General features: G+C 36.5%; 1 protein-coding gene across 1 annotated transcript in view; it reads left to right on the plus strand.

Annotated features, from left to right (window-relative positions):
- Positions 1–19,857, plus strand: part of Ano3 (anoctamin 3) — a 321,996-nt gene that overhangs the window by 224,543 nt on the left and 77,596 nt on the right. Inside the window, exons 12-14 of the mRNA XM_027422285.2 lie at positions 2,724–2,845; positions 12,010–12,144; positions 19,418–19,514. Of these exons, the coding sequence (XP_027278086.2) occupies positions 2,724–2,845; positions 12,010–12,144; positions 19,418–19,514 (354 nt within the window). The remainder of the gene's footprint in view (positions 1–2,723; positions 2,846–12,009; positions 12,145–19,417; positions 19,515–19,857) is intronic.

Consider the following 19,857-nt stretch of genomic DNA (forward strand, 5'->3'; position numbering starts at 1 on the left):
CTCTCCTGGCCACACCTCCTAAACCTTCTCAATCAACTTCACCAACTTGAGAGCCAAGTTTGCAAATGCCTAAGACCATATGAGACCATTTATCATTAAAACCATCACAGTGCCTGAACACTTTCATTCATTTAGATGTGGATGTCCTCGCCTAGAGCAGTCCATTGAAACCCTATTACCATCTCTCAGCTTCACAGTGGCCCATCAACCCCAAAATATATCTAAAGTTTGTTTTATGGGAAGAACACCATCCTCCACCAGAGCAGCTTAACATTCTAGCTGTCCTCTGTTCCGCTGCAACAAACAATGCTTCATCCTGCTTGAAATGCACAACCCTTCCAAATAAGGCAAGTTCCTGGCTTGAATTTATTATTTTAAAATATCTGAAAATCAAAACCAAGACCGCAATCAAAACCTCCGTGTATTACCTACCAGCCAGATTGCCTCGGTCCAAGTTTTAACTGGATGGCCCTAATCAACTAAAATAGCATCTGTTGAGCTTCTCCTTGACCTCTGCTATACACAATATATTTTAACTTATGTTACATTTTTAAATAAAATAGAAGTTTCACTTTGGTACTTTCAAAAGCCGTCACTCTTTGATTTACAAAGTTAATGCAATGAGCTCAAAAGTTAGAGCATATGAGGAATTTGCAGCCGTGTTTAACTGTTAGTAGATAAAATGAAATGTAAATGTTGTATTTGTCAATGAGTTAAATGTTTGATATGGACTGTCTCTCACTTGAAACAACCCCAATTTTCCCGGGATTTGTTCATATATTTCATGTGCTAAGCCAGCACAGGTTTTACAGTGATTGTGACTGAAGGAAGGAAGTAAACATAATTCTCTCTTGAAATATAGAGAATACAGCTTAGAAAAATTAAATGCCATTTCAAATACCCCATAGTAAATGGCAAACTAAAGTGATCAGAGAAGCACAGCTCAAGAAGTCATTTAACAAAGGAAGGTTTGGTTTATTCTCTTGGGCACAGTAATTTTCTCTGCATAATTAACTTGTGCACTGACAGCTGACTTTTGTTTCTCATGGGAAATTTGGTAGCTGTCAAAGCGGGGTTGTTGACAATAGTGTTTTTAATATACATATATAAATTATTTGAAATGTAAATACATGACACAAATATGCAAAAGGAATAAGAAGTCCCATTGTTAAACTATAAATATGAAAAAGAAAATTGAGACACAATGAAATGGGCTCAGGAATTATCTATAGATTTGAATTGCTACTTACTCATGGGAGAAAAGCAAGATATACAAAGAAGAAAATAAAGTCAATTTATTAATCTGTAGTCTGATAAGGATACTTTAAAATGTATGTCTTCCTTTTTGATTGATGCTGGATATTAAACCCAGCCTCATAATTTTTATTCCTAGTTGAGGGGTTTTTGTTTTTTGTTTGTTTGTTTTTTGTCTTACAAAAACGTCAGCAGCTTGAGGAACATGACAAATCCTTTTAGTGAAAATGGGTAGGAAAAGGAAAACCAATTGGCCAGAGATGCACATATATGAGAAAACTTTTTCTAAGCCATGAGTCAAATATATTATTCTTCCAAGGATGCCTCATGGAGGAGGGTCAATCAAAATAGTTATTAGGGATGATTGGCAATGTTCAAGCCTTCAGAAAGCCTCACAACTGCATGAGTAAATTAGTGTTATCTTTTCAGTCAGTTCTCCCTTGCAGCCTACAGTTTGACACTGTCAGGCTAGAGCAGTGTAGTAGTTGTTAAGTGTAGGGTATTGTAGGTAAACTAAATTTTAGCATCTAGAAATGTACATGGTCTAACCACTAAAGCTGGGTGAATGTTATCTATTTAGATCTGTTAGCAGTGACTGCAAAAGAGCTGCAATTTTGCTATTCATCTTTTCAATATGTATCCGGCAGGCAGCAATCTAGGTTCAAGAGCAAATAGTAGTCCCAGTGGATGTTATGCAACTGCAATCAATATTGTTTTTCATTCTTCTCTTTAGCTTTCAATTGTTAGGATTTAAATACATGGGCAACCCTGAGCTGGAATTTTGAATGTGTATCACACTTTACCTAATTTTCTATTTTATTGAAGACTCAGAAATAGTATGAGCATATGTTATACACTTGCAGCCTCAAAGCACCTGCAAACCAGAGCATAAGATGTCAAGAAAGCATCATAAATAATCTCAGCCCTAGAGATTAGGGAGCCTTCAACCATATGAAGCCCATTTGAAAGAAAATGCTGTTTTAAATGCTTAAATTATGAAATATCAAAAATAAATTTTCAGGACCCTGGAATTTAAGCACATATGTGGGCCTAAAGGTTATAATTCTGTGGTGTTTTTAGCAAATATTTATTCTATAAGTAAAAAAAGACTTTTCTGTGTCTAGTTCACTTCTTAAATCAGAATGATATTCAATTTCTTAATGGAAGATTGCATTAATTTTGTCATTTTTAATGAAAAGATCCTAAGTTCCAAACAGTGAAATATAAAGTCTCATTTACTTAAGAAAAAGGGGTCCAAATTACTTGAAGGATTACTTAAAACATTTTCACAAAACTATCATATTTCCAATGATAATGGTATTTACTATTCCAGTGGTGGGCCTGAGTATATAATATTTAATTATTTTATATGTTAATAAATTAAACTCGTTAGGGATACATTAGTCCATATTCAGTTCAAACTTTGATAAGAGACTGGACTCCAACTTATGTTATTGTATCTGTCTCAGGGAGCCTATAAGAGTAGTCTGCCCATCAAAACCCATGGACCTCAGAATAACCGACATCTGTTGTATGAGCGATGGGCACGCTGGGGAATGTGGTACAAGCATCAGCCTCTGGACTTAATCAGGTACTGCTGATGGACTGGTTGGTAATAAGTAGCATACTCTTCTATTTTGCTTGGAATTATTTCTTTTTACTTATTTATTTATTTATTTATTTATTTATGTTTTTGTAATTTTTTTTATTAATTCAAATTAAGAACAAGCTTGCTTCACATGTCAATCCCTCCTCCCTCTCCCTCCCCTCGCCCTCTCCCTCCCCGCCAATCTCCCACCTGCCTCACACCCCATCAACCATCCACTTCCCAGGCTGGGTAGGGCCCTGGACAGGGGCTCCCCAAAGTCCACCACATTATCCTGGGCCGGGCCTAGCCCTCCCCCATGTGTCCAGGCCAAGACACGGGATGGGCACTCAAAGTCCCTTCTTACACCAGGGAAAAATACTAATCCACTATCAGGGGCCCCCTAAAGTTGCAGAGGCCTCCTCATTGACATCCATGTTCAGGGGTCTGGATCAGTCCGTGCTGGCCTCCCAGACAGCAGTCTGGGGTCAATGTGCTCCCCCTGTTCAGGCCAGCCATTTCTGAGGATTACACCAGCCTGGTACTGACCCCTTCATCATCATTCCTCCCTTTCTGCAAATAGGTTCCAGAGTTCAGTTCAGTGTATATCTGTGTCTGCTTCCATCAGCCACTGGATAAGAGCTCTAGGATGGCATAAAAATTAGTCACCAGTCTCATCATAGAGGAAGGGCATTTAGGCCATCCTCTCCACCATTGCCTAGACTGTCATCCTTGTAGGTCTCTGGAAATCTCCCTAGTGCCAGATCTCTCCTCGGGCCTATAATGACTCACTCTAATATGGTATCTCTCATTCTGATCTCCTCTATTCTTCCCCCAACTCAATATTTCTGCTCCTCCATTTCATCCTCTCCTTTCCTCTTCTCTTGCTCTCATTCTGGCATCTCCTTCTCCCCTACCCTCCTGCTCCCAATTAGCTCAGAAGTTCCTGCCCCTTCCCATTCCTGGGGTTCATGCATTTTTCCCTTTGAGTCCTTCGTGTTTCCTAATTTCTTTGGTGAAGAGGATTATAGGCTGGTAATCCTTTGCTCTATGTCTAAAATTCATATATGAGTGAGTACATACCATGTTTGGTTTTGTTTCATTTTTTTGTTTTTGTTTTTGTTTTTGTTTTGTATTTTTTGTGACTGGGTTACCTCACTCAGGATGGTTTCTTCTAGTTCCATCCATTTGCCTGTGAATTTCAAGATTTCATTGTTTTTTTCTGCTGAGTAGTAATCCATTGTGTAATGTACCACATTTTCTCTATCCATTCTTCAGTTGAGGGGCATCTAGGTTGCTTCCAGGTTCTGGCTATTACAAACAATACTGCTATGAGCATGGTTAAACATATGTCCTTGTTGTAGAACATGCATTATTTGGGTATATGCCCAAGAGAGGAATTGCTGGATCTTGAGGTAGACTAATTCCCATTTTTCTGAGCAACTGCCATACTGATTTCCAAAGCAGTCTTACAAGTTTGCACTCCCACCAGCAATGGAGGAGATTTCCTTTTTCTCCACATCCTCTCCAGCATAGATTGTCATTGGTGTTTTTGATTTTAGCCATTCTGGCCAGTGTAAGATGGTATCTCAGAGTTGTTTTGAGTTGCATTTCTCTGATGGCCAATGATTTTGAGCACTTTCTTAAGTGTCTTTCAGCCATTTCAGATTCCTCTGTTGAGAATTCTCTATTTAGTTCTGTACCCCACTTTTTAATTTCATTGTTTGGTGTTTTGGAGACTAGCTCCTTGAGTTCATTGTATATTTTGGAAATCAGCCCTCTGTCAAATGTGGGGTTTGTGAAGATCTTTTCCCATTTTGTGGTCTGTCGATTTGTCTTACTGACTGTGTCCTTTGCCTTACAAAAGCTTCTCAGTTTCAGGAGATCCCATTTATTAATTGCAGATCTCAAGGTCTGTGCTACTGGTGTAATGTTCAGGAAGCTGTCTCCTGTGCCAATTCTTTCAAGGGTATCTCCCAGTTTCTCTTCTAGAAGATTCAGTGTGGCTAGATTTATGTTGAGATCTTTGATACATTTGCACTTAAGTTTTGTGCATGGTGACAGATAAGAATCTATCTGCAATCTTCTGCATGTCCAAATCCAGTTGTGCCAGCACCATTTGTTGAAGATGCTATCTTTTTTCCATTGTATAGATTTAGTATCTTTGTCAAAAATAAGGTATTTGTAGGTGTGTGGATTAATATCAGGATTTTCAATTCGATTCCATTCGTCTATCTGTCCTGTTTTGTGCCAATACCAAGCCGTTTTCACAACTATGGCTCTATAATAGAGCTTGAAGTCAAGGATGGTGATGCCTCCAGAAGACCCTTTATTGTACAGAGTTGTTTTGGCTATTATGGGTTTTTTGTTTTTCCATATAAAGTTGAGTATTGTTCTTCACAGGTCTGTGAAGAACTGTGTTGGGATTTTCGATGGGGAATTTGTTGACTCTGTAGATTACTTTTGGCAAGATTGCCATTTTTGCTATGGTGATTCTACCTATCCAAGAGCATGGGAGAACTTTCCATTTTCTGGTATCTTCTTTAACTTCTTTCTTTAAAGACTCAAAGTTCTTATTGTACAGGTCTTTCACTTTTTTGGTTATAGTTACTCCAAGATATTTTATGTGGCTTGTGGATATTGTGAAGGGTGATGTTTCCCTGATTTCTTTCTCATTGGATTTATCATCTGTATATAGTATGGCTACTGATTTTTTTGTGTTAATTTTGTATCCTGCTACATTGCTGAAGGTGTTTATCAGTTGTAGGAGTTCCCTGGTAGAGTTTTTCAGGTCACTTATGTAGACTATCATATCATCTGCAAATAGTGAAAGTCTGACTTCCTCCTTTCCAATTTGTATCCCTTTGATCTCCTTTTCTTGTCTTATTGCTCTAGCTACATCTTCAAGTACAATATTAAAGAGATATGGAGAGAGTGGACCTGATTTTAGAGGAATCACTTTCAGTTTCTCTCCATTTACTTTGATGTTGGCTGTTGGCTTGGTGTGTATTGCTTTTATCATGTTTAGACATGTTCCTGTTTTTTCCTGCTCTCTCCAAGATTGTTATCATGAAGGGATGTTAGATTTTGTCAAAGGCTTTTTCAGCATCTAGTGAGATGATCATGTGGTTTTTCTTTTTCAGTTTGCTTATATGGTGGATTACATTGATGGATTTTTGTATGTTGAACCATCCTTGTATCCCTGGGATGAAGCCTACTTGATCATAGTGGATGATTTTACTGATGTGTTCTTGGATTTGATTCGCCAATATTTTGTTGAGTAGTTTTGCATCAATGTTCATGAGAGATATTGGTCTATAGTTCTCTTTTTTAGTTGTATCTTTGTGTGGCTTGGATATTAAAGTGATTGTAGCCTGGTGAAAAGAGTTTTGCAATGTCCCTTCTGCTTCTATTGTGTGGAGCATTTGAGGAGTACTGGTATTAGCTCTTTTTTGAATTTCTGGTAGAATTCTGCAGTGAAACCATCTGGGCTTTTTGTTTGTTTTTTTGTTTGTTTGTTTAGGAGGCTTTTGATGTCTGCTTCTATTTCATTAGGGGTTATAGGTCGATTTAAACTGCTTACCTGTTCTCGGCTTAATTTTGGAAAGTTATATCTATCCAGAAAATTGTCCATTTCCTGAAGATTTTCGAATTTTGTGAAGTACAGGTTTTCAAAGTATGACCTGATGATTCTCTGGATTTCCTCAGTGTCTGTTGTTATATCCCCCCTTTTGTTTCTGATTTTATTAATTAGCATGCTCTCTCTCTGCTTTTTGGTTAATTTGGATAGAGGTTTGTCTATCTTGTTGATCTCAAAGAACCAACTCTTTGTTTCTTTGATTCTTTGTAATGTTTTCCTAGTTTCTACTTTATTGATTTCAGCCCTCAGGTTGATTATTTCCTGGCATCTACTCCTCTGTGGTGAGTTTGCTTCTTTTTGCTCTAAAGCTTTCAAGTGTTCTCTCAATTCTCTGGTGTGACTATTCTCCAGTTTTTTCATGTGGGCACTTAGTGCTATGAACTTTCCTCTTAGCACTGCTTTCAGAATGTCCCATAAGTTTGGGTATGTTGTGTCTACATTCCCATTAAATTCTAGGAAGTCTTTAATTTCTTTTTTATTTCTTCCTCAACCCAGGAATGGTGCAATTGGGTGTTATTCAATTTCCACGAGTTTGTAGGTTTTCTGCAATTTGTATTGCTGTTGAATTCTAACTTTAATGTATGGTGATCTGATAAGATACAGGGAGTTATTTCAATTCTTTTGTATCTGTGGAGGTTTGCTTTGTTGTCAATTATGTGGTCAATTTTAGCGAAGGTTCCATGTGGCTCTGAGAAGAAGGTATATTCTTTTGTGTTTGGATGGAATATTCTATAGATATCTGTTAAAGCCAGTTGGCTCATAACTTCTGTTAGAATGTTTGTTTCTTTGTTAAATTTCTGTCTGGTGGTCCTGTCTAGTGGTGAAAGCGGGGTGTTGAAGTCTCCTACTATAAGTGTGTGTTATTTTATGTGTGGTTTGAGCTTTAGTAATGTTATTTTTACAAATGTGGGTGCCTTCATATTTGAGGCTTCATCTTGGTGGACTTTTCCTGTGATAAGTATGAAATGCCTTTCTTCATCTCTTTTGATTGATTTTTAGTTTGAAGTCTAATTTGTTAGATATTAGGATTGCTACACCAGCTTGTTTTTGGACCCATTTGATTGGAAAATCTTTTCCCAACCCTTTACTCTGAGGTAACTTGGAATTATTTCTTCTCACAGCTATTTTAGTTCAGAAGCTCTCTGGAGAAAAACAAAACAAAACAAACAAAACAAAAATAAATACTACATGACTTTTCAATGGAAGGAATTTAATTCAGGGAATTGGTTATAGAGTGAATGTGAAAGCGAATAAAATAGTCTTAAAGTCAATCAGAGAGTGGAAACAGCAGGAAGTGACCTGCCCTCTTAAGGATAAAAGGGAAATGGTAACATGTGTATTACAAAACCAAAGTACCAGATGTTTGGGAATACCAGGGGAAGAAAAATGATTCTGGGTTGTTTTTTTGTTCTTCCTACCTCCAAGACTTTCAGTATCTCCTTGCCCATCTTCATTTTACAATGTAGCTGGAACAATTGACTACCTTATAAAAAATCGAAACAAAGAATTACTCAATAGATATGAGGGCAGATAGGAAAACAGCCAACACATCACTTGTGTCCATGTGGTAGCCTGTCAGTATTCACAAGGGACTCTGAAAATGCTTCCAGAAACTCCTCTCAAATGGCACACTCCACAATGCCCATAGTTCTGTTACATAGTGTGTGCTTGCACATAAGCTATACATATTCTTTAGCATACTTTCAATCATTCCTCAAGTTTTCATAATAACTAATACAATGTGAATGTTAGGGAAGTAGTTGATATGCTGTATTTTTAGAGATGAATGGCAAGAAAACTAGAACTTGCATATTTAGTGCAGACACAACTTTGGTGAATAATTGAATTTGTACATGTAGAACTTGATTATGTACATGGAATTGTACATATAGAACTGGCTACATTTGTCTTTGGAAAACAGGTGTTTTCTTTATTTCAGGGAGCATTTTCTACTGAGTAGTTGCTCTTAACTTTGTCATCTATCTGTCTGTCAGTCTGTATATGTATCATCTATCTATGTATGTATCATCCATTTATTTTGATAGAGTGTCTTACTATGTATCCCTGGCTGACCTGGAACTTACTGTGTAAAGAAGGCTAACTTTGAACTGACAGAGATCTGCCTGCCTATGCTAAATAAAGGCATACATCACCGTGCCTGGATTCAATTTTGGTTTTGGATATTCATGTTTGTGGTTTACATAATTTATTTCAAAGCAGAAAACATTGTTCATATAAAAAACATGAAATACTTTAATACTATCCTGATTCTCTAGCTAATGATTAATATCTATAAAACAAAAGAAAAAACATATTATTATGCGTTATGTGTTGATATTTTTATCCGTTTATAGAATATAAAGAATAGCTCACAAATGTATCAATGTGTCAGTAGGAACCAGACCACTGAAGGGGTGCTTGAAGGGAAATCAGTAAAAAAAAGTATACACAGCAGTGGGAAGTGGGATCATGAAAGCCACTCCCACAACATTCTCCAGGACTAGAAAAAACTAGAAGCAATTATTAAACCTTACCCTAAAGATGCAAGAGGAGGAAAGACTTGCCAGGACCAATTAATGACTAACCACAGAAGGGTTAGACTAACCACAGACACAAGCTGTGACCTGAGGAAGAAAGCAGTTGTAGATAACCATGACCCAAGAGAAAGGAAGTCATCTACTAGATATGTATTGAAAGCAACACTCCTGTCTGGAAACCAGCAGTTTTTTAAAAAAAAGAGAGCAGATAAGGGTCCACAGAGGTGAACTCTGTTTGTCACAGGGTAGGAAGTGGAGTAAGCACTTGGAGATACACAGGATGAATACTCAGAAAATGTTAGTAGCTGAGTATACACAGAATCAAGATACTTGGATTCTTATTCTGTCACTATGACAAATTACATTATTATAATTTATAAAGATAGAGGGATAATTGTGTTGGAAATGCATAGATACAATATGGTGAGATGTGCTGGCTCACAAAAAAATGTTTATTAGGAACTAAATGATGGTTTTTGAGTAGCATTTAAGTGTGAGTTACTATTCCTATCTACAGGCAGCATTGCTATTATTGTTTCATGTATCCATGATCCTGTATGGATAAATGGGGTCTCTATTACTAACATTCAGGGTTATTCAGCTACTATTCTTTGATTACTCACAGAGATTACTTTTCCTATAAAAGTATGTGTTAGGTTAAAGTGACTAAGCAATGATGATTCATGAAGACCCACCAGAAAAGGGTATTAATAAAGTAGTACAGGTGATATTTCAATGGACAACATTTCCTAGGAACTTAGTTATAACTAAAACTGAAGCAGTGATGAGGAGGACATTCAGGTTAAACCACGTAAGATTATGCACCTATTTTGTACAAGGCACAATTCTCCAGAACTTCTAAAACTGTTTGTTGTTAAAGACTGGTGATGGGTCTTTATGTAGAATGGTTTGTGACAGCGGGGCTCTTTTGATCATAGCTGATGAGATTCACACTTAAATGCTACTCAAAAACCATCATTTAGTTCCTAATAAACATTATTTTGTGAGCCAGCACATCTCACCATCACACACAGTCAAATCCAGCATTGTCATGTTCAGTAAGGAAATGCATAAGTGTGATGTATGAGCCAAAGGCTGTCAACTCTTTTTTTTTTTTTAAATGAACAATCATTTCTGGAAATGTGTTTATATTGTTTTCCTGCTTTAAAATTGATTCAAATACTTAATAGCTAAAGCTTATTTAGTTTCAATCTAATTTCCCATGGAAACTATTTGAAATCCAAAGGAGTGCTTTAAGAAAAATCATTAGTTGCAAAAGCAGTGATATGGCATTTCAAACAATTTTAACACTAGGTATCAGGAATTTCAATTTAAAAAATAAAGTTGTTGAATTAAGTGACTATTTCTAAAACCATAGATATGAGGATTTACTTTGACATAGAAGTTGTTTCAGCAAGGAACAGATCAACTGAAAAGTCACAAGGGAGCTTTAAATAAAACAGACACAAAGCGAATGGCCTTGGTTGAGCAGTGGTGAGGAACTGCTGCAGAAGTGTCCTTTTGTTCTCTGTCTCCTGTGGAATTTTTTGTACCTCTATGGAATAATTAAGTATTATAGATAGTTGTAAATACCAGTGTTCTAGGGCATAATAATTGTAAATACCAGTGTTCTAGGGCATAATAATTGTAAATACCAGTGTTCTAGGGCAAGGTCATTTTGGGCCATTTTTCTTTGCATGCAGCTAGCTTCTCCATCTCCTTTATTTTAACCTAATAGTATTGCTTATATTAACTTCAACAAAATGCAGATTAATATATTAGTGTGTTATGAGCAGACAGGTCCCTGCAACTACCATCCCCATTACTTTAAAGATAACCCATTGCTCACAAGCAGAAAGTGAAGCCTGTTAATGAGAACTAATAATTGAATTTTCTTCCCAGCTTCAATCACTGTGAAGCATCAATCTTGAACAGTGTAGCTTCGGGCAGGGGTGTGTTATATAACAGGTTTTAGAAAATGGAAACCTCACAGTAGTAAGGAAATCAGGGAATGTAAAATTATTGCTATCAACCCTTTATAAATTATGGAACTATAAAAAGCCAACATTGGAGTGGGTAAAGGAAGAACAATTGAGTAGATCTTAGAACTGCCTCATTAATCTGCCACTTCCATATCAACTGAAGACTAATAAAGTGTATTAATTCCTTTAGATTCTTTTACTTTTTTAATAGTGGCTGCTCGTGAAGGAATGAGCTGCTCTGCCTTCAAGAAGCTTAAATGTTTTGGAGGTAACACGGAATTGATATATAAAGGAGAGTTATGCTAAGGCGTCATGACTGATCACACTAATTAGGGCATGGGTTAGAGCAGCATAGGAACAAGAGCAAAATACCTAACATGGGTTAGAGAGAATGGCCCCTGAAAGAAACAACATGAAGAAAGAGCAAATACCAGTTACAGGTTTTAGTTAGAGGCAAGTGATAATTGAAGGAAATGTGCTCCAGACAAACAAAGAGATCGATGGAAGATGAGATGTAACTGTGCAGACTATAACATAGGCACATATGGCCAGGGGTTCAAGTGGAGACACATCTACCCTGAACTGTGAATCCAATCAGATGACCAACAGAATTTTTTCTTTTTCTTTTTCTTTTTCTTTTTCTTTTTCTTTTTCTTTTTCTTTTTCTTTTTCCTTTTCTTTTTCTTTTCAAGAAAACAGCTCTGTTAGAGACTAAAAATGTATACTATTAGGAAGATCTAAAGCCACAGAGAAACCCTGTCTCAAAAACAAACAAACAAACAAACAAAAAGTCGGATCAGAAATAGGTACTGTTGAAAGTTTAGCAAAACACATCATGGTCATTATGACAGTCACTAACAGCCAGGAGAGTCACATACCCTAGTATTGCTGACAAGTATGTAAGCTAGAGGCCTCAGTTTCCATCTGAATTTTTCACTAGTTGTGCTATTTGAGATTGTTGGGTCATTTATATTGTATTCATGCAAACTGAAGGTTGGCTTTCTTGTGCAGGCTATACTTTGGTGAGAAGATTGGTTTATACTTTGCCTGGCTGGGATGGTATACTGGAATGCTGATTCCTGCAGCTGTTGTTGGTCTGTGTGTTTTCTTCTATGGATTAGTTACAATGAATGAAAGTCAAGTAAGGTAAGCTATGAAGAGACTTGTCCAAAGCATTTGTTCTGCTTTCTGAAATTACAAATGCCTATGGATGGTGGAGATAAATAATAGTACTGCTGTGTATGTGAGTTTTGTTTTGTTTTTAGTATAACAGAATTGCTGTTAAAATGTCATTTTATAGTTTTATATACAAATTCTTTTGAATATATCCCAATCGTTCTTGTCTCTTTTTAAAATTTATTATTTTCAGTATATATTACATAATCTAAAAATATCAGCAAACTGATTAAACAAAAGTCAATCATATATCAAAAATGTGATTATACTTTTAAAATAGAGTGACATAATGTTAGAAATAGGAAAGAATTATTCTTACAAATAAAGCATTATTTTTCAACACAAGTGTAACATTGAATTTAATTCTATATAATCAAGTTCAAAACACAAAAAATTCCCTGGTGGGGCTCAGCAGTTAAGAGCCTTGTCTTTGCCAAGGACCTGGTTTTAGTTGAACCACACATTACTCCAGCTCCAATGAATCTGTCACCTTCTTCTGGCCTATAAACACACCTACACAAACATGGTACATATGCATACCCTCAGGATCATATACATACACATAAAAATCTTTAAACAAATCTTTAAAACTCTTACCGAAACTTAGCATTGTGTTCTCCTTTTGTCGAAAGTTTTGTAATGACCTGGCTACTAGGAAGTACATATTAACAACTATTGCTGATATAAAATTATATATAGTATCATAGATACTAGATTCCTGGTATTTCTCCTGGTATATTCTAAAATATTATAATATGTGTAGTATTTTGGTCTGGAAAAATATCTGCATTGCATTGGAGTTGTATATAACCAAACTCTTTGATTTGAAATTTCTAAATTCCCTTGTTTTTCAAAACAAGCACTGTAAACCAAAACCATATGATCCAATCACAGGTTTCTTTCAGGGTTTTACAAAATCACTCTGATGCTGAGGGGAAACATTATCCTGTACAAACCTCTGCCTTAAGACATCCCTCCTTCTCTGCTTTTTTGGAGGCAGGGGGTGGGGATTCCTATGTACTATTCAGTAAGGGATCTCTTGGCTCAAAGGACAGGCTGGGATTTACAGTTAAAGTGTCCTGGGGAAATGACTGTTCTTTTGCAATGTATGAACAAATAGAAGCAAGTTCTTTTCTAATAACAGAGAGAAAGGGAGTGAGTCTGAAGGGAGGGGGAGTGGGAAGGAGCTAGAAGGGAGTGGGGGGAAAGGATATATTCTATGAGAAAATAACCTACTTTCAATAAAAAATAAATCTGAGGAAATGACCTCTCAATAGTTACTGGTCAGGTTGGATCCACAGAGAACATTCTCATAATTTCAACACGTCATGTAGTTTTACTATGAGATACAGAACCTGCCTCCATCAAAACAAACATGAAAATGCACAAAAAGTAAGAAACTTACTGTCTCTATTGATTTTGTACCATTGAAGGTTTTGTTTGTTTGTTTGTTTGTTGTATAGGTATTCTTTAACCTTTAGTACAAGGAGTATTTTAAAAGGCATTAACAAACTCTTCAGTAATGTGCTTTTACCACTGCAGTCACACTGTAATTAAGATCTTGTCAGACTTTCTATTCTAAACCAAGATAAGAATCACTGAATATCTTGACTTTCAAAATTTTGAGACTGAAAGTTTCCATCCAAGGTGCCAGACATGGTTGGGTCTTGGCTGTTATCTTGGTGGGCAGGCAGGGAGGAGGCTGTTTTGTTTTGTGTTGATTCATCTTACTATCTTGCTAAGCTCCTTCTTGTTTGTTACAAAGTAGTGAAATAATAAAAAGCTGGAGATAGGAGTCTGTTTATTGTGGATATACAAGAAATTGACAACCAAAATGCAGTCACATTACTTTTCTGTTTGTGTTTTGGTTTTCATTTTTGCCACTTATTAAAACTGGATTTTTTTTCTGATTCAATGTGGTTTTCCCTCCCACAATTCCTCCCAGTTCTTTCTGGACCACACACTCTCTACATTAATACATTTTAATATAATAAAGATAGAACAAATACTAATACATTGGATGAAACAAAACAAACAAAAAAAGGAGGAAAAAGGAAAAGAGCCCAAGTCACAAGATTTATCCTGTTGATCTGGAAAGACTTGTTTCTTGGTGACCTCCATCTTCCCTCTAACTCTTACAGTCCTGCTTCTCCTCTTTCTTCTGGGTTCTCAGAGCCCTGAGGGGAGAGATTTGGTGATATTATCTTAGGTCTCTCTGCATAATGCCTGGCTGTGGGTCTCTGTATTTGTTCCCATCTGCTGCAGTAGAAACCTCTGTGATGATGGCTCAGCAAGACATTGATCTATGAATATAGCAGAATGACATTGGGAGTCATTTTATTGTTACTTTTTATTTTCTTTTTAGAACATGAGTATTTTGTCCTTGGGCCATATAGTCTCAGGTTCTTGATCATTCAATCATGGTCATATATGCATACCATCTCACAGAGTGGGCCTTATGTAAAATCTGATATTGGCTGATAACTACCACAAGTTTTGTGTCAATATTTCACTAGCATATCTTGCAGACAGGACACCATTGTGTGTCAAAGGCTTTGTAGCTGGCTTGGTGTTTACCTTTCTCCTTTGATGGCATGCAGAGCACCTTTCTGTACTAAAGATGCTGGAACGTAGAGGTGGAATCTCTATGTAGGCACCAGTTCCATGTCTGCATCTTCAGTTAGTTTTGTAGGGGTTGTATTCAGCAATGGCACAAGACTTATTGCCAGTTTAGGAAGAACAATCTATTGTCTTGGCAACAGCCTAGGTTGTTTCAGGGTTCCAATGGGACTGCTTTGGCCAACAATACAATCTCAACACTGGAAGCCTCATTTGGTGACAAGAGTTGTCCAGTTGGGCCTCTATCTCCCCATGACTGATGCTTTCATTTAGATTGCTTTCATACATGTATGCTAGATACATTGAATAAGTGAAATAATTCAGTGTTTGTTCTGCAATTGGTTTATTTCACTATCTAAAACATATTCTGCATTTATCCATATTGTCATGTTGACAGAATTTCTCTCAGGCCAAGTAATATTGCAGTAAGCATATATACAGTATTTTTTAATCAATTAGTTGATACATAGACATTTGTTTAAATATCGTTGACACATTTTAAAAATTATTCAGAGAAGATGGGAGCACAGGAGTAATGTGTTTATCTAATTATTCTTTATAAACAAAAAATCGGAAGTCAGATATCAGGGTAAGAAACTTAAAGATCAGAGAAGCAGTGGAGCAGCCACCAGTGACTTCCTACCTCTTCTGTTTCTTCCTTCAAAATGGAAGAGATCCTTTCTAAGCCTTGCCTTACTACATCCTGTCTCTCTATATGTCCTCAATCCTCTAAAACCTCTATGGTTAATATGGGTCAGTTGGTAGCTAACTTTGCCCTCTGATTCAATACAAACTTTATTTTCAAAATGCTATCAAAATATGACACAACACAGGAGCATTCTGAAGTGTTAGGGTCAAAGCCTGGGCTCTGGCATCCCCATCAGGGAGGCCTGCCCATCCTTCTTCAATTCACCAATTAAAGACACAGTAATGGGGAAAGATAAGATAGTCTTGGTAGGATGAGGAATGGATAAATAGATCCAGTAACACCAAGTTTATCTTCACAGGACTGACATGAGGTCTAGCAAGTGGTACAGTGCACATAAGTAAAGTGTTATGGCCAAGGGCACATCCATCAGTGAGCCACCATTGTTGCATTAAGAGGTCATACTCTAAGTTGTTAAAGGGTTCCTCTCTGAGGGCACAAACTCACCCTCACCCATAAGTGAAGGGATGTTTGTCCTGTGAAGCTTTGTCCTGCCTGAGATTCAAGGTAATTGAAGAAAAAAGATTAAAGAATGTAGTCTAACTCTGTGCCTTCTAACAAGAACAGACACAGAATGAAGGTGGAAATTCGAACTTTGCATGCAGCTTTTGGTTACCATATAAACTGAGGATTGAATGCTTTTCAGTAAACATAACTTCTAAGCACTGGTTCCACCACCTCTTTGAAAATCCTGATTTTATTTCGTTTTGTAATGTATCTAGAAATGATATGATATCTCATATGGTATCATATGAGAACATTTTAAAAAATACTTTTTGAAGCACTTTTACAGTTTCCCATAACAACATAGCATTTGAGAGTCTTGCTAATGTACAAAAGTTTCAGTATCTCCTCATCCTTAGCAATACGTATTTTCAGTGTTACTATAAAATGTTCTAGCAGTTCAGGCTGGAGAAAAATCTCAGTGGGAGAACACTCACTTTATGTGACTAATGCCCTGGGTTCAATCCCTAGCAACCTCCCCAAACCCTCAATAAAAAGAATAAAATTCAGTCTTCATTGATTGGTGGTCTTGATTTACGGTTGTTTGATGTTTACATCTGATTCTAAAATGGATGCTTTGTTCATGCTGCCATGTCCAAGCTGTGTTCCCTTTGTCTGGGTTCACCTGTATGCTACAATGTGTTTATCACCCAGCTGGTGATGAACACCCTGCCCTCTGCTTATCATGTCAGTTGAATCACTAACAGTGGTTCTCAATCTTCCTAATGCTGCACCCCTTTAATACCGTTCCTCAAGTTTTGGTGACCCCCAAACATAAAAAAATATTTTGTTGCTACTCCATAACTGTATTTTTGCTACTGAATAATATAAATAATTTTGAGATACAGGTTTGCCAAAGGCCTTGCAAGCCACAGGTTGAGAACCACTATACTAGGAGTTTTACAGTACTAGACTGGTAGATCCAAACACTAAGGATTCCTCACTCTTATCACAAAGCTATCTATAATATAAACTAGAATATTTAAAGGAGGCAGGCATAAAGTGGAAGTGATACCTTCATAAAATTACGTCCTCCTTGAAAATGTATTTACTTGGAGACAGTGCTATGCAAGCATGACTGCACATTGCTCCTTTTAGAGACAAAAATAAAGAAAACCACAATTTCAGTGGCAGTGTATTGCCAAGCTGTGGAAAAGAAATGACACATTCATGATGGAAATTTTCCTTCCCTCTGTGTGAAAAGTCAAATAAATTAGTGATATGCAGATCCTCTGTTTCAGAGGGGAGAAAATTGTCCAAGAAAAAAATGATTATTTCTCATCTCTGGCGAGATGGTTTGGTGTGTAAAGGCGTCAAGCCTAAATAACTGAGTTGCGTGCCTGGAATCCACTCTAGGAAGGAGAGAACTAACTCCTACAAGGTGTCCTCTGACTGCCAAAAGCACCCTTTGGCATGCATGAGTACACACACACACACACACACACACACACACACACACACACACACACACACACACACACACACACAATAAATAAATAAATAAATGAAATATAAGAATTAAAAAAAAATAAATTGTTCCACAGAGAATGATGACACACATCTATAATCCCAGGACTTGAGAGGTACAAGTAGCAGGATAGGAAATTCAAGGCCAGTTTCTGGGTATATAGGAAGCTGAAACCTGCCTGTGTAGATGAGACCAGTCCAATGAAACAAATGAACAAAATGTTTATTTTTTTAAAAAAAGGTATCAAATTAAGATTTGAGCAAATGACGGAAATTGAATTTTATTATTATGACAACAACAACAAAAGGCGCCTTGTAATTTTTTTTTTTTAATTCTGGACATGGTGTCTTGACAATAAAGGCTTTCTTTCCTGGCAAAGTAAAAAATATGGTGCAGAACAGAAGCCTAAACTTTCCCTTTGTGTGAGAATCCAATGTAGGATACACTGTGTGATACAAAGGAGCTATTATTTATCCATTTTAATTAAAATTTTCTTCAAGATGTATGTAAATTTTTCCTGTTTCTGAAATTTGTAGGGTTGCTAAGAGGAGATACTGTGTTCTCTTGCTTTTTAGTGTTAAAATGTGTGTATTTACCATTTCCTCCTACTGCAGGTAAACATCCTAATTACTGGAAAAATGAAAATGAAAGAATAGTGTGGCATGCATCATATCATCATTAATCCATCATTCAGGATGGACAGATTCTTCTGAATTCAAAATGAACTTGATTCTGTTGCAATTATGTTATAATTATTAATTATTGAGACACTAGATCTATAATCAGTAAATTCTTCATGTTCCTGAGGTACCCTTCTTAGCTCTGTGACCTTGATCATGACCTTTATATGTTTATGGTTCCTGTGCCAAGCACAGATAATTGGCATTACCTTAGGTGAAAACTCTGCAGTTAAGGGGAATCAGTTACTCTTTTGCCTGAATCAACATTGCTACATCATATCATTGTGTACTATTTATTCTCACTTTGAATTGAGGCTAAAATCTCACATTTAAGTACACATTTTTTTTTGCTGTTTACTCAATACATTTTTTAAAAGCATCAAATCATGCTGCAAACTTTGCCAATTAAATTTAACAGTTACATTTCAAAATATTTTTCTAAATCTGTTAAATTCTTTTCAATATTTTAAAGCTAATATTATTTCAGAAACATTTTACTAGGGTATTGCAAAGTGGGGGAATGACCATGGGTGTCAGATAAAGGCATGATACATCCTAAAATTTGTGAACTCTGAGGAAATAAAGCTTTTAGGAAATTGCTAAGGATTCCTCACTCTTATCACAAAGCTGTCTATAATATAAACTGCAATATTTAAAGGAGGCAGGCATAAAGTGGAAGTGATACCTTCATAAAATTACGTCCTCCTTGAAAATATATTTACATGGAGACAATGCTATGCTATCATGACAGAGTTGCCAAGAAACCATACACACACACACACACACACACACACACACACACACACACATTAATTAGAGAACATTCTGCATAAGAATATGAACTGAAGTTTATGTTATGGATTATCGGATCACTATATTTGAGAAGTCAGAGCAGTCAGGTATGGCTCTAGATTAGTTCATTCTAAAATGGTAAGGTTGGTGAATACTTCAGAGACTACTGCCTAAGATAATTATGTATGCCATGAGAGATCATGGATCAAAATGTCTTTATATTAAAATAAGGTATGATACAAGTTAATGTATGACTTGTTGTTATTATATTACTTGTCAGAGTTTTCTGCAATTAAAGAAACAAACAAGAAGCTCTCTATCACAAATATCATAAAATATTTACACGAAAGACATCATCTAACTGTAACCTGATTGTTTCCAATATCCTCAAGTCCCTATCTGCATTGATGCTCCCAGTAATGTGTTCTGCAGGGGCTAAGGCAGTTGCTCACAGTTTCTCCTTTGATTTTTAAGCCAAGAAATTTGTAAAGCCACTGAAGTCTTCATGTGCCCTCTGTGTGACAAGAATTGCTCCTTGCAGAGACTCAATGACAGCTGCATTTATGCCAAGGTGAGTGTGGGCCTGTGCTGTCCCTGCTCTGAGCTCCAGTGTTTCTAAGACTTAGATAGTAAAAAGATCCCCAGTAAATACTCTCTCTGCAAAAATTAATTATCTCCAAAATTTTCATTAATCATCATTGTCATTTGCAACTGAAAAAGAAAATCAGTCTGTGGCAATTAAGAAGAGAATATATTTTATTTTAATCTTCTTCTTCTTCTTGTGTTATTATAACTGGTAACTGACACCTTAGACACAAACCTCAACTTGACATTGCATCTGATTCATTTTATGAGAGCAATTATTTCCATGGCAATGATTCAATTTCTATCTTTCATGAATTTATTAAGTTAAA

This window comes from Cricetulus griseus, chromosome 6 (genome assembly GCF_003668045.3).
Source record: "Cricetulus griseus strain 17A/GY chromosome 6, alternate assembly CriGri-PICRH-1.0, whole genome shotgun sequence".
Taxonomy (NCBI): Eukaryota; Metazoa; Chordata; class Mammalia; order Rodentia; family Cricetidae; genus Cricetulus; species Cricetulus griseus.